The 13,232-nt window shown below is 54.2% G+C and overlaps 1 protein-coding gene across 2 annotated transcripts in view; it reads left to right on the forward strand.

Annotated features, from left to right (window-relative positions):
• The first annotated feature begins 1,044 nt into the window (after nt 1-1,044).
• The window catches only part of LOC309867496 (myosin-7), a 51,203-nt gene continuing 39,015 nt past the window's right edge, over nt 1,045-13,232 (forward strand). Inside the window, exons 1-24 of one of the 2 annotated variants that reach the window (XM_082736409.1) lie at nt 1,047-1,118; nt 2,732-2,786; nt 3,255-3,463; nt 3,756-3,899; nt 4,188-4,344; nt 4,531-4,558; nt 5,153-5,261; nt 5,345-5,437; nt 5,541-5,604; nt 5,958-6,056; nt 6,291-6,394; nt 7,018-7,156; nt 7,244-7,362; nt 7,474-7,623; nt 7,906-8,076; nt 8,677-8,986; nt 9,264-9,331; nt 9,665-9,752; nt 10,323-10,440; nt 10,587-10,710; nt 10,973-11,109; nt 11,351-11,606; nt 12,199-12,441; nt 12,588-12,764. In XM_082736409.1, the coding sequence (XP_082592535.1) occupies nt 3,263-3,463; nt 3,756-3,899; nt 4,188-4,344; nt 4,531-4,558; nt 5,153-5,261; nt 5,345-5,437; nt 5,541-5,604; nt 5,958-6,056; nt 6,291-6,394; nt 7,018-7,156; nt 7,244-7,362; nt 7,474-7,623; nt 7,906-8,076; nt 8,677-8,986; nt 9,264-9,331; nt 9,665-9,752; nt 10,323-10,440; nt 10,587-10,710; nt 10,973-11,109; nt 11,351-11,606; nt 12,199-12,441; nt 12,588-12,764 (3,099 nt within the window). In that variant the 5' untranslated portion in view covers nt 1,047-1,118; nt 2,732-2,786; nt 3,255-3,262. Of the gene's footprint in view, nt 1,119-2,731; nt 2,787-3,254; nt 3,464-3,755; nt 3,900-4,187; nt 4,345-4,530; nt 4,559-5,152; nt 5,262-5,344; nt 5,438-5,540; nt 5,605-5,957; nt 6,057-6,290; nt 6,395-7,017; nt 7,157-7,243; nt 7,624-7,905; nt 8,077-8,676; nt 8,987-9,263; nt 9,332-9,664; nt 9,753-10,322; nt 10,441-10,586; nt 10,711-10,972; nt 11,110-11,350; nt 11,607-12,198; nt 12,442-12,587; nt 12,765-13,232 lie in introns of both variants that reach the window. The other variant, XM_082736407.1, reaches the window with a different exon arrangement.

The following is a 13,232-nucleotide window of genomic DNA, read 5'->3' on the forward strand; positions in this document are numbered from 1 at the left end:
GAACACGAGAGGACAGGTGGGCCAGGCAGCAGCTATCTTCTTCGGGGGTCTCCTAGCTCAAAGCAGCTCTATTATCTAGGTATCCAGGTCTCCAAGAAGGTAGTGTCTGGCTCTGGACCAGAGCATTCAGTACCTGAAGGCTGAGCTAGGAAAATGAGTCCTGCAGGGGTCTCCTCTAGGACCATCAGGCAGCACCTGGGTCGGCCTTCTGAGCACAGCGGGTCCTTGCCTCCTTGGACTTCCAGCCCTCCGTCTGCACGCTGGCCTCCATGCCTCATCTGCTCAGCTCCCCCAACTGCCTTAAACCTTGCCGCCCTGCCTAGCTGCATGACCTCAGAAAAGATACTTCCCGTCTTCATAAAATGAAGGACTAACGAATGGCCTGCCTGGCTCTGAGGTTCGGTGACCTCAACACACCGCCCAGCTGGTCCAAGGAAATCAATGCCCAAGCCAGAGTCCCCATCTCTAAGCTCCCCGGTCATTCTTGCCACTTGGCTGGGAAACCTCCTTCCAGCTGCCCCAGTCTAACGCCCTCCCCCGGGGACCATGCCCCCAACTCTGCCCCACCCCTGTGCTGCTGCTGACCCTCACCACCTCCCATCCCACTGTTGGATGTAGGACCCAGGCCAGGAAGCACAGGGGACACTGCACGTGGGGCTGGGCCAGCTCAGGGGGCAGGGGTCAGAGGGGCAGCTGTGTCAGAGACCAGGAGAGTCCTGGGGGCAGGGCCAGGACCCTGCCTGCCTGAGGTCATGGTGGTCTGAGCAGTCCCCTTTACTGCCAGCTATGGAATGTGAAGCCTGGCCTGGGAGATATTTTGGCTACACTTTGAGCCATCCCCGCCCCCTGGAACTCAGACCCTGCACACTCCATGCCATAACAATGACGACCACTTCCAATTGTTTCCTAGCTGGGGGGGTGGGGTGGGGTGGGGAGCACTTTGGGGAAAGGAGGGGGAGCCTGGGGGAAATGCTTCTAGTGACAACAGCCCTTTCTAAATCCGGCTAGGGACTGGGTACAGGTGGGGGTGGGGGGCCTGCTGCCGGATATATATGGCTCCTGACCAGGTCAAGCTCCACAGCTCTCCCCTGTGCTCTGTCTTTCCTTGCTGCTCTCAGGTAGGAGTGCCGAGCAAGAGGTCTTCCTCTGGGATAAGAGGGCCCCAGCTTTAGGAAGGGGCTCCTCTAGGAACAGCAAGTGCATGCAGGGCTTCCTGCAGAGTACCAGGTCTGATCATTGAGCACACAAGTGCAGGTCTAAACATGAGTGTGGGTGCCCTGGGAGTGCGGGAGGGGGGTGTTGTGTGTGAAAGTCTATATCTGAGCATATGGGACCAGAATGTGTTATGCATCAGAGGTGTGTATGTGTGTATGTGTGTGTGTGTGTATGTGTGTGTGTGTGTTGTGTACAAGCATGCATAGTCTCAATGCAGGGTGAGGGAAGGTGTGTACTACGCTGCCTAATTAAGATACAGTAGTACGTAGGGGGAGACGTATTTATGATCATGCCTGAGGATAACTGGTCCATTTGAGGGGAGGGAGAAGAGGATGGTGAAGAACGATGACTTAGCAAGTATATATGCTTAGAAGCTAGTTGTGTGGGGGGGTCTGTCGTGGGTAACTACCCGCATCTATGCACATGGAGATGTTTGTGCGCGCATCCAAGAGTGGAGGTTCCTGCAGCCTGTGTACACCCTGCAAAAGGGGCTCACAGGCACATGGTGGGGCCGTTCCCGGTGTTTTGTGTGTCTTTTTTTTTTTTTTAAAGATTTATTTATTTAGTTGAGAGAGAGAGAGTAAGTATGAATGGCCGGGAGGGGCAGAGAGAGAGGGAGAGGGAATCTCCAGCAGACTCGGCAGCAAGCATGGAGCCCGATGCAGGGCTGGATCTCATGACCCTGAGATCATGACGTGAGCCGAAACAAGGGTGGGACACTTAACCCACTGCAGCACCCAGGCGGCCCTGCTTCAGGTCTTTGTGTAATTGGGACTATACAGCGATCTGTGCTGATTTATACCGTACACATACTTGATGTGTGTGTCTGTTGCCAAGGCATAACGACATACAGGGAGGTATGGGAAGGAAGCGTGTCCATGTGAGGCATGTTCTCTACCCCAGAACAGCGCACACGCGTGTTCATCAGAGGGCATGTGGAGGGCATTTGGCATTTGGTGGGTGTGTCAATGAGAGGACGCCCACAAGGGTCTCCTCTCTGAGAGTGTCCACCAAGACTGTCTGACAAACAAGGGCAGGATGGAAGAGAACTGGCTTTGGAGAGACATGAGACGTGGGTTCAACGCCTGGCTCTGCCACTTCTCATTATGTGTTTTCGGACAAGCGAGCCCCTTAACCCTGATTTCCTCATCCGTAGGATGGGGCAAAGGTTGAGTGAGAGATGCATAAATGTGCTTTGCAGACTGTAAGGCGCTGAACAAATGTGACCAGTAGCTGTTTCTCTTGTGGCTCCAAGTAGGCAAGTTTCACTAGTTGAGTGTAGGCAAGGATGGGACTGTCTCCCAGGTGGGAGAAGGAGGAATAGACATCAGGAAACTGTTAAAATTATTGCTCAGGAGAAAGGGCCACAGTGTTTGGAAAGCCAGACAGTGGACAGGACCAGAGAAGCTGGCACCACTTCCCATTTGTTTTCAGGCCTGGGGGCGTGGTGGGTGCCAAAGGGCAGAGCCAGGGAGCAGCGGGGAGGTGGCCCTGACACAGCCTTCCGTCTTTCCAGGTCCCCTGCAGGCTTGAGCCCCTTTCATTTAGTATACACCTTTGAGAAGCCAAAGGTAAGGAAAGCTGAAGATGGAGTGTGGGGGAATCTGGGGAGATTGGCCATGACAGCCTCAAAGCCAGGTTATGGGACTCTAGTTTCTGTCTTGCCTTGGGAAGTGTATCTTGGCAACAAAGAGCCCTTTGCCTGTGACCAGGGAAGAGTCAGGGAGGGACAAGGATTAGAGATGGACGTAGTTAGCTTTCTGCTCCCAGAGAAGCCCAGAATGCTCCTTTCTCCTCTAGGAGAGCCCCAGGCTGAACAAACATTAGCCTCCCCTTCTGCCCTGACAGGTTTGCTAGGCTATTCTCAGGTTGGTGGATCGGCTCAAAGAATAAGGGATGCAAGGTGACCTGCTCCTGACTCACAAGGAGAGTGCTAGGCTCTGGGGCTCCCACTGAAGGAGAGAGAGCCTGGGGAAGGGAGTGGAGGCTGGGTGGAAGGGAGGGCATCTGGCATCTTCTCTGACTCCCACCCCCTGCAGGCGCAGCAATGGTGGACGCGGAGATGGCCGCGTTTGGGGCCGCTGCCCCCTTCCTGCGCAAGTCAGAGAAGGAGCGGCTGGAAGCCCAGACCCGACCTTTTGACCTCAAGAAAGATGTCTTTGTGCCCGATGACAAAGAGGAGTTCGTCAAAGCCAAAATTGTGTCTCGAGAGGGTGGCAAAGTCACCGCTGAGACCGAAAATGGCAAGGTAGGTAGCAGGGCTGGCATGAGAGGCCCTCCTGGGACCCCCTCCCGCAGCTGGGGTACACAGAGAAGTTCCCACCAGGACCCATCCCACACAGACCTGAGGACAGCCTGCTTTCCCCCTCTTGGGGCAGGGATCCACGGCTTCCAAACAGCCCTTCTCATTCCCAATATCCTGTCTATCTTCTCTGTGATGCCCATCCTTCTCTCTTGAACACGGCTGTCCTAGAACTCGCCCTACTCCTTTCCGGGCAGAGGGAGGGCTGACCGTGGGTCCTGCATGGGGGCTGTTGCAGACGGTGACCGTGAAGGAGGACCAGGTGATGCAGCAGAACCCTCCCAAGTTCGACAAGATCGAGGACATGGCCATGCTGACCTTCCTGCATGAGCCCGCTGTGCTCTACAACCTCAAGGAGCGCTACGCCTCTTGGATGATCTACGTGAGTGCGCCATCCAGGACGCCCTTTGAGTCGAGTAGCTTCCCAGTCCCCAGAGGCCCACCTGCTGGAGCCACAGGTTTCCGTTCCTTGTGTCCAGGCATTACTGCACGCTGTCCGTGGCCCTGCATCCCTGGTTCAGTTCTAACACCCCCAAGGCCGGGAGTCCTCAGATTGAGTGCTTTTGTAGATCTTCCCTTTTCTTCCCCTCCTGGCACTGTTCTCTAACTCGAGAACCCACTGTTCCTCCCTCTTTATCATGAGCAACTCAACCCTCCTTCTCTACCCCAGACCTACTCGGGCCTCTTCTGCGTCACCGTCAATCCCTACAAGTGGCTGCCGGTGTACAACGCCGAGGTGGTGGCCGCCTACCGGGGCAAGAAGAGGAGCGAGGCGCCGCCCCACATCTTCTCCATCTCTGACAACGCCTATCAGTACATGCTGACAGGTGACAGGACTTGGTGGCAGGGTTTTCTTGGGATCTGTGTGGGGGTGGAGGGACTCACAGTAGGTCTGGGCAACTGGTAGGTGCCTGGAGGGAGGCCGGGATGTGGGGCGGGAGAAGCGTGGGTGGATGCCAGGCAGGAGCATCCTGTGTGTTTCCTGATTTTTCCTTCCTACTTGTTCCCAACAGACAGAGAAAACCAGTCCATCCTGATCACGTGAGTGTAGCTCCTAACCCGTTCTCTTTCAGAACCCTCTTGACCCCAGCCCCTATCAAGGACCCCAGCCCCCATGCATGGACCCACAATTCTCATTTCCCTCCACCTTTGTGCCAGCTTCTCTTTCTTCTGTGGCCTTTACCCTTGCCTTGCCTTCCCCACTTCTTTCTGCTTCCCACCCCTCTTGGAGTTTCCCTCTCCCGTTCCCTTTGCTCACTCTCCTCCAGCTCATCACTCACTTATCCATAAGCCCAGTATCACTGTGTCTTCATCCCCTCCCCGTTTTCTTTCATCTTTCCCTTCAGTAACGTTCCCCATTCTGCCAGCCTCACCTTTTCTTTGCCGAAAGGGCCAAGGCCCATCTCTTCACATTGACCTTGCCTAGCTAAGACCAAGATTCTTCTGCCCAAACCCGGCAACTTCTTGTGGCACCCTTCCTGGTGCTCCCCCTGATCCCACGTGTGGTCAGGGTGCTTCTTGCTTTGGGGCTCCCACTGTCAAGTAGGACCAGACCCTCTCTCCTGACTTGAGGTTTCTTTGTCTCAATGAACTGCATCTGTTCACTGCCTAATGAGGCTCTGACTATCCCAATAGCGGGGAATCCGGGGCCGGGAAGACAGTCAACACCAAGAGGGTCATCCAATACTTCGCTGTTATTGCTGCCATTGGGGATCGGAGCAAGAAGGATCAGACACCAGGCAAGGTAGGCCTGTTGTCCTCCATGGGCCTGCACTGCAAAAGGGGAGGGGGAGGCCTCTCACCCACCATCCTTCCTGATCTTTGCAGGGCACCCTGGAGGACCAGATCATCCAGGCCAACCCCGCCCTGGAGGCCTTTGGCAATGCCAAGACCGTCCGGAATGACAACTCCTCCCGCTTCGTGAGTGATCCCTGACCTTGAATTTGGGATTTGGGTTGGTGGAGGGTTGGTGTCACATACGAGCCTTGCCTCAACTCATCATCGGTCTCCTCAATCTCCCCAGGGGAAATTCATTCGAATCCATTTTGGGGCAACTGGAAAGTTGGCATCTGCAGACATAGAGACCTGTGAGTGCCATGAATCTGCTAGGATTCGGCTTGAGCTCACCCTTGTTCTATGTGATCACAATCCCACCCTATCCCTCTCTTCTCTCTGTCTCTCTATCTATGTCTCTCTTTAGGCCTCTGCCTTTTAGTCTCTCTCCCTCTCTTTCTGTCTCTGGGTCTGTATACTTATCTCCCTCTTAGACTTCCTCTATTCTTTCTCCACCTCTGTCTCTTCATGCGTACACGAGAGTCTCTCTCTTTGTCTTTCTCTTTTCCTCTGCCTTTTACTTGCTACATTTATCATTCATTTTCCTCTATTTCCTTGTACCTAAATCCCCAAATTTCTTTCCCTCTTCTCCCCCTACTGTTCACAGACCTTCTGGAAAAATCCAGAGTTATTTTCCAGCTGAAAGCAGAGAGAGATTATCACATTTTCTACCAAATCCTGTCTAACAAAAAACCTGAGCTGCTGGGTGAGTCAGAGCTACCAACCGAGACCAACTATCTCCATGGTAACCTGGTCCCCTCTGCTTGCGGCTGCTTGCAGACATGCCCTGGGTTTATGGCACTGCTGGATTCAGTTCTGTGGGATGTGAGACCACAGTCAGCCTTGTCATATGCTTTCCTGCAAGCCCTGTACTGTGGTAGGCAACCCCAGTGAGAGCCAGGCTTTTATGCCCCTTCCTCAACCCATCTTCTCCTCCCAGACATGCTGCTGATCACCAACAACCCCTACGATTATGCATTCATCTCCCAAGGAGAGACCACGGTGGCCTCCATCGATGACTCTGAGGAGCTCATGGCCACTGATGTAAGTGGGTAAGAACCTGGTAGAGAAGTGAGGGCACTGGCAGAGGGGTAAATGAGGCCAGTTCCCTGGCTAAGGAGGAGAGCTGAGATGCTATCTGTTATTCAACGTGGTATGACCCTCCCCAAGGGCCAGAACATGCCTTATGACCAGGATGTGTTGGGGAATGGGTATGTTGAGATGGGGTGACCAGTATTTGGCGTTTGAGCAAACAGAAAGGGCTGAAACAGAGAAGCAGACAAGCCAAGAAGCAAAGCATCACCAAGGGAAGGGGGGTGGTTCATGCAGTTGCCATGGGATGGGGGCAGCCTATTAGGTGAAGACTAGATATAGACAGGTAGAGAAGGTTTAAGCAGGGAATCAAGTGTAGGGTCGAGAAGAGAGACAAAAGTAAAAAACATGAGTGGGTGGCCAGAGCACCTCCAAAGGACAGATGTGGCCACTGATGCCAGATCTGGGGCAGTGTGCAACTTTCCTGCACTTGGTTTTGGAGTTCCACACTGGGTATGGGAGTCTCAGAAGCTACAGGGATTCAGGAGAGAAGTTCTCTCTTCAGCTGAAGAGGGATCTCATTTACCTGCCATACTTCCTTTTCTGGGGTCCACCAATATGGGGTTTGCCTACAGAATGCCTTTGATGTGCTGGGCTTCACTCCAGAGGAGAAGAACTCCATGTACAAGCTAACGGGTGCCATCATGCACTTTGGAAACATGAAGTTCAAACAGAAACAGCGAGAGGAGCAAGCTGAGCCAGATGGCACTGAAGGTGGGAGTCTGGTATGCTGGGGGCAGGTGGGGCATCTGGAGAGGAGTCCTCCCTGTGCCAACTTGGCTGCCTGCCCTCTCCTTCCAGAGGCTGACAAGTCTGCCTACCTCATGGGGCTCAACTCAGCCGACCTGCTCAAGGGGCTGTGCCACCCTCGGGTGAAAGTGGGCAACGAGTACGTCACCAAGGGCCAGAATGTCCAGCAGGTGGGTCATCTTCAGAAGATAAGTGGGGAGGGGGCTGGCAGGCTTCTGGGAGGGCTTTGGATTTCAGTCTCTGCATTAATCTGCTCGTTTGGTTTCTCGCTCAACTTCCAGGTATCATATGCCATCGGGGCCCTGGCCAAGGCCGTGTACGAGAAGATGTTCAACTGGATGGTGACGAGAATCAACGCCACCCTGGAGACCAAGCAGCCACGCCAGTATTTCATAGGGGTCCTGGACATCGCCGGCTTCGAGATCTTCGACGTGAGTGGGGGAGCCTAGGCACACATGCGCAGGGGCTGGGGGAGGGGGGAGGGTGACTCACTCGTTCCCACCTGTGACCATCACGGCCAATCTCGGAAAAGGCTGATGCCTCGTCCTGTCTTCCAGGGGAGCACCTTTCCCCACTGGCCCGACAGGGCAGGGGCCTGGCCACACCCCTGGCTGGGCTTGGGCAGGCCAGGTCAAACCACTTCAGGGTGGGGGGACCACACGTGCTGCTCAGATCCCTGCGGGCCTGACCCGCTCCGCCCCTGTTCCCTGCAGTTCAACAGCTTTGAGCAACTGTGCATCAACTTCACCAACGAGAAGCTGCAGCAGTTTTTCAACCACCACATGTTCGTGCTGGAGCAAGAGGAGTACAAGAAGGAGGGCATCGAGTGGGAGTTCATTGACTTTGGCATGGACCTGCAGGCCTGCATCGACCTCATTGAGAAGGTGCTGCCTAGCCTGCTGCCTGTGTCCCCGTCCCCTGGCCTTCCAGACAGAGTGGCTGAATTCCCCACTCACACCATACCTGAGTGCCCCTGTCTAAAAGGCAGCCCCCACCCTGCTGGGGAACATGCTCTGGATCCCGAGCCCTGTTGTGTCCTGACCACCCAGGACAGGGGGGCACAGGGAGAGCTGAGGTCGCAGGGGCTTGAGAATGGACACAGGGAGGATGGGCAGCTCCAGGAATCCTCCCATACCAGTGTGTTTAACAGCCTGGGTTTGACCTGGCTTGAGTGTGGGGCAGGGAATCAGAGTACACCTGTTTTCAGCTCCCCCAAGGCAGGGATCTGGACGATGGAGTGCTGTGTAAAGCATCCATATCATTCATTTCCCCAGACTTTCACAAAGGTCCCTCTGAAAGCAAACAAAGTCTTCCACCTTGTGAAGGCATGAACAGGTGTAGGTCGGTAAATAACTGCACTCAAATCTGAGCCTGTTACCTTAATTCCCAAAGGGGCATCACCATAAGCAAATATTGAGCTTAGAGCAGGATGCTTTTGCATTCGCATGAAGCATGCTCAGTAACGCTTTCCCCTCTACCCTCAGCCTATGGGCATCATGTCCATCCTGGAGGAGGAGTGCATGTTTCCCAAGGCCACTGACATGACCTTCAAGGCCAAGCTCTATGACAACCACTTGGGCAAGTCCAACAACTTCCAGAAGCCACGCAATGTCAAGGGGAAGCAGGAAGCCCACTTCTCCCTGGTCCACTATGCCGGCACCGTGGACTACAACATCCTGGGCTGGCTGCAGAAGAACAAAGACCCGCTCAATGAGACGGTGGTGGGCTTGTACCAGAAGTCCTCCCTCAAGTTGCTCAGCAACCTGTTTGCCAATTATGCGGGGGCTGACGCACGTAAGTAGAGACTAGAACCCTGGGGACTAAGGAGCAGGGTTTCTACCATGGTCCTGAGGCAAGCTCATTGCAACACTTGACCCCTTCCGTGTCAGGTTGTGCCCTAAGGTTTACAGGCTCAGTGAGATAGAATGGGGTGGAGAAGCTGGGCCCCACATAGTAAAGACCCTCACCTGGAGGTCAGATACAAGTGAGGATGTAGGGAGAGTCCGTGATGGAGGCCTCTTCTCCATCCACACGTCCATTCAGGTCATTTTCCCTGACTCTCCTCCCACAGCTGTCGATAAGGGCAAAGGCAAAGCCAAGAAAGGCTCATCCTTTCAGACCGTGTCAGCTGTGCACAGGGTAAGCGTGTGCCCCCAGCCCCAGCCCAGCATGGCTCCCCAGCACCCACCAGCCCTGCTCCTTCCCGCCGTTCCCATGCCTGACTTCTCTGTCTCCTCCTTCCCTGTGGCCCCTTTCCCTCCTTGTCTATCCTCCTCTCCATTCTTTCCCTCTTTGCTGGTGGCCTCTTCTCTCTGTGTTTCCCATCTCACTCTCCCCTTCCCTCTGTCCTTCTGACCTCTCTCTCCTCCGTGTCCTCCCCACCATTCCTTCATCCTCTCTCTCTTTCCCTTCCTTCCGTACTTCTCTCTCCTTCACCTGCATTACTTTTCCCTCCTGTGCTTTGGGCCACAGGAAAATCTGAACAAGCTGATGACCAACTTGCGTTCCACACACCCCCACTTTGTGCGTTGCATCATCCCCAATGAGACAAAGTCTCCAGGTGAGGTCCGAAACTCAGCCCAGCCCCTTGCTGGCTGCATGCCCCATGCCCTGGGGACAGGGACTCCTCAGCCATCTCCTAATCCCCCACCTCAGTGGTTTCCAAATGACACTCTCCTCCGGTCCCCCCTGAGATGGCAGACTAGTCTCTCCCCATTTCCCCGTATTTGCAGCGTGGCTCAAGGGGGTCACTTTCATGGGCATTGACTCATAGCACGCAACCCCCAGTGAGACATATAGAGATTGTTTATCCTTTTTGACTGATTAGGAATTCCAGTTCCTCAGGGGCCTGGCTCTGCTCTGGTCAGCTTAGTGACCTTGGTGAGGTGCCTTAATTCTTCTGGGCTTAGTTTCTTCTCTAGAAAATGGCAACTACCTATGATAATAAATACAACGTAAAAGAAGGAATGGGAAAACCTTTGGTTATTCTTAAGAGTCCAGCTAAGGGGGGGGGAGGATTTTCCCAAAGGTTGCTGGCTAGTGAGAGGCAGACCCAGAATCAGAGCCCAGAATTTTTGGCTTAGCCCGGCACTCTCCCCACACCTTCCTCTCCCACCTCGTACTGCTGCAGGGGTGATAGACAACCCCCTGGTCATGCACCAGCTGCGCTGCAACGGTGTGCTGGAGGGCATCCGCATCTGCAGGAAGGGCTTCCCCAACCGTATCCTCTACGGGGACTTCCGGCAGAGGTGGGTATGGGGGCTCCCCAGAGCTCAGGGAGCAGGGGGAGCCTGGGAAGACTTGGTGGGGAAGCAAGTCCACAGGTGGCCCTGAGTGCTGTGGGCAGAGCAGATTGGTCCAGAACGTGAGTGACTCGGGGCACCACCCTCTCCAGGTACCGCATCCTGAACCCAGCAGCCATCCCCGAGGGCCAGTTCATTGACAGCAGGAAAGGGGCAGAGAAGCTGCTGGGCTCCCTGGACATTGACCACAACCAGTACAAGTTCGGCCACACCAAGGTGAGTGAAGGGAGGAGGCGAGCTGACTACAGAGAGACCTCTCCTGTCCTTTGGGTCCCCACCTCACAGCTCCTTCCCTTTTACCAGTCATCTTAGGACCATCTCTGAAATGCCTTCTCCCCCTCCCCTGGACCATCCAGTGCCCCTGTCCCAGCTCCAGCTGTCACTGGCCTCCTCCCTTGAGTTCTTTCCTAGGGTATTACACTGCTTAAAAGCAACCTCTCCTCTTTCCCCTCCCGGCCCACCCACTGCTGGCCCACAGGTGTTCTTCAAGGCGGGGCTGCTGGGGCTGCTGGAGGAGATGCGGGATGAGAGGCTGAGCCGCATCATCACCCGCATCCAGGCCCAGTCTCGGGGTGTGCTCTCCAGAATGGAGTATAAGAAATTGCTGGAACGCAGGTGAGGGCTTCAAAAGGAGGCTCCTGGCCATCTAAGGTTCAGGCTGATTCAGGGGCAGTGTCAGAGGAAAGCTCACCAAGATGTGAAGCAAGCAGACTAGCAGAAGGGGCTCCTATGGACCCTGGATGGGCCTCACGGCCAGGGCATCAGAGAGGAAGGGAGAGCTATTACTTACAAGTCAGGGCTTCAGGACAGGAAGGAGCTGGGACTCTCTCACCACCCTCTTGCTGGGCCCCTGCAGAGACTCCCTGCTGATCATCCAGTGGAACATCCGGGCCTTCATGGGGGTCAAGAACTGGCCCTGGATGAAGCTGTACTTCAAGATCAAGCCGCTGCTCAAGAGCGCAGAGACGGAGAAGGAGATGGCCAACATGAAGGAGGAGTTCGCGCGCATCAAAGAGGCGCTGGAGAAGTCAGAGGCTCGCCGCAAGGAGGTGGAGGAGAAGATGGTGTCCCTGCTGCAGGAGAAGAATGACCTCCAGCTCCAAGTGCAGGCGGTGAGGCTCCTGGACCTCTGTTAGCTCACCGGTCCTGCTCAGCCAACATTCCCCACGCCTCCTGCACCTCCCCACCCAGGGCTCACCTTGTCCTCTCACAGACACAGGTTTCTGGAATCAACACTCCAAAGTCCTCCAAGGGGGTCCCTCTAGAGAACAAAAGGGAAGGGGGAAAGAACCAACTTTTAAAAACACTGGCTTTCCACTTGGTTTCAACCTGGATCCACAGCCCAATAATCTTTTGAACTTACGCAAACCATGCATTGTCTTTGAGTCTCAATGTCCTCATCTCTGGACTAGGGATGAAGCTGCCCATCTTACCAGACAGTAAATATGTAAAGTGCTGGCATCAGTAAATGCAGTTCCTTTCCTGCAGTGAAGTAGACCAGAGGCAGAGAGCCTCTCTGCTTCCATCACCCAATGTTCCCATCACATTGTCCTGAAATCCTTCCCTTCATCATCCTTCTGAGGTTTTTCTCAGCTGGATATATCCTGGAGCTCCCCTCCTACAGGCTGAGCCTCTTCCTCCCCAAACCTGGCAATGTGAGGACCCCACCCACTGAAAAGCCTCCCCTCTGTGCCTTGTCCTCAGGAACAAGACAACCTGGCTGACGCAGAGGAGCGCTGTGACCAGCTGATCAAGAACAAGATCCAGCTGGAGGCCAAGGTGAAGGAGATGACTGAGAGGCTGGAGGATGAGGAGGAGATGAATGCGGAGCTCACTGCCAAGAAGCGCAAGCTGGAAGACGAGTGCTCTGAGCTCAAAAGGGACATTGATGACTTGGAGCTGACGCTGGCCAAGGTGGAGAAGGAGAAGCATGCAACAGAGAACAAGGTGAGGGCAGCTTCTTCTGGCTCTAGCCCAGGTCTTAGGATTTCTAGACCATAGTGTGGTTCTGGTCCTTGGCATTGGACATCCCCATAGAGGTCTCCAGGCTAATGACCTCTGACCCTGAAGGGGAAGGGATTCTTGATCCACAGGTGAAGAACCTGACAGAGGAAATGGCTGGGCTAGATGAGATCATTGCCAAGCTGACCAAGGAGAAGAAGGCTCTGCAAGAGGCCCATCAGCAGGCCCTAGACGATCTTCAGGCTGAAGAGGACAAGGTCAACACCTTGACCAAGGCCAAGGTCAAGCTGGAGCAGCAAGTGGATGATGTAAGTAGATTGTCACAGGACCTAGATATACCGTGTGTGTGTATGGGTGTGCGTGTTTGGAAGGATGGGATTGGGGAGGGTTCCCTCCCCTGATACATTTCTAGTAGGGGACTGGAGAATAGAAAAGGTTAAGGGTGATCACTATGAGTTATGTATCTCATCCCACTGATATGATCAACAATAGAGATGGACTTCCTTATTTCAATTTAGGTTCAAGCCTTTATAGACCACAGGGTCTAGAGAGTTATCAAGTAAGAATGTGACATATTTCTTTGGGAATTTTGTGAGGCTCTGAGGATCTTGTGACCTCTAATATTTTAAGCAGGATCTGGCCTTCAGTGGTCATTGTTCCATAGATAGTTTTCTGGGTATATCTCCATTGGATCATTTATCACCCATGTTATCATTATCGAAGTATCTGTCTCAACCATAACATTGTAAGTGCCTTTAGGTGAGAACTTGGATTGA

This window comes from Mustela nivalis, assembly GCF_964662115.1.
Source record: "Mustela nivalis genome assembly, chromosome: 6".
Classification (NCBI taxonomy): Eukaryota; Metazoa; Chordata; class Mammalia; order Carnivora; family Mustelidae; genus Mustela; species Mustela nivalis.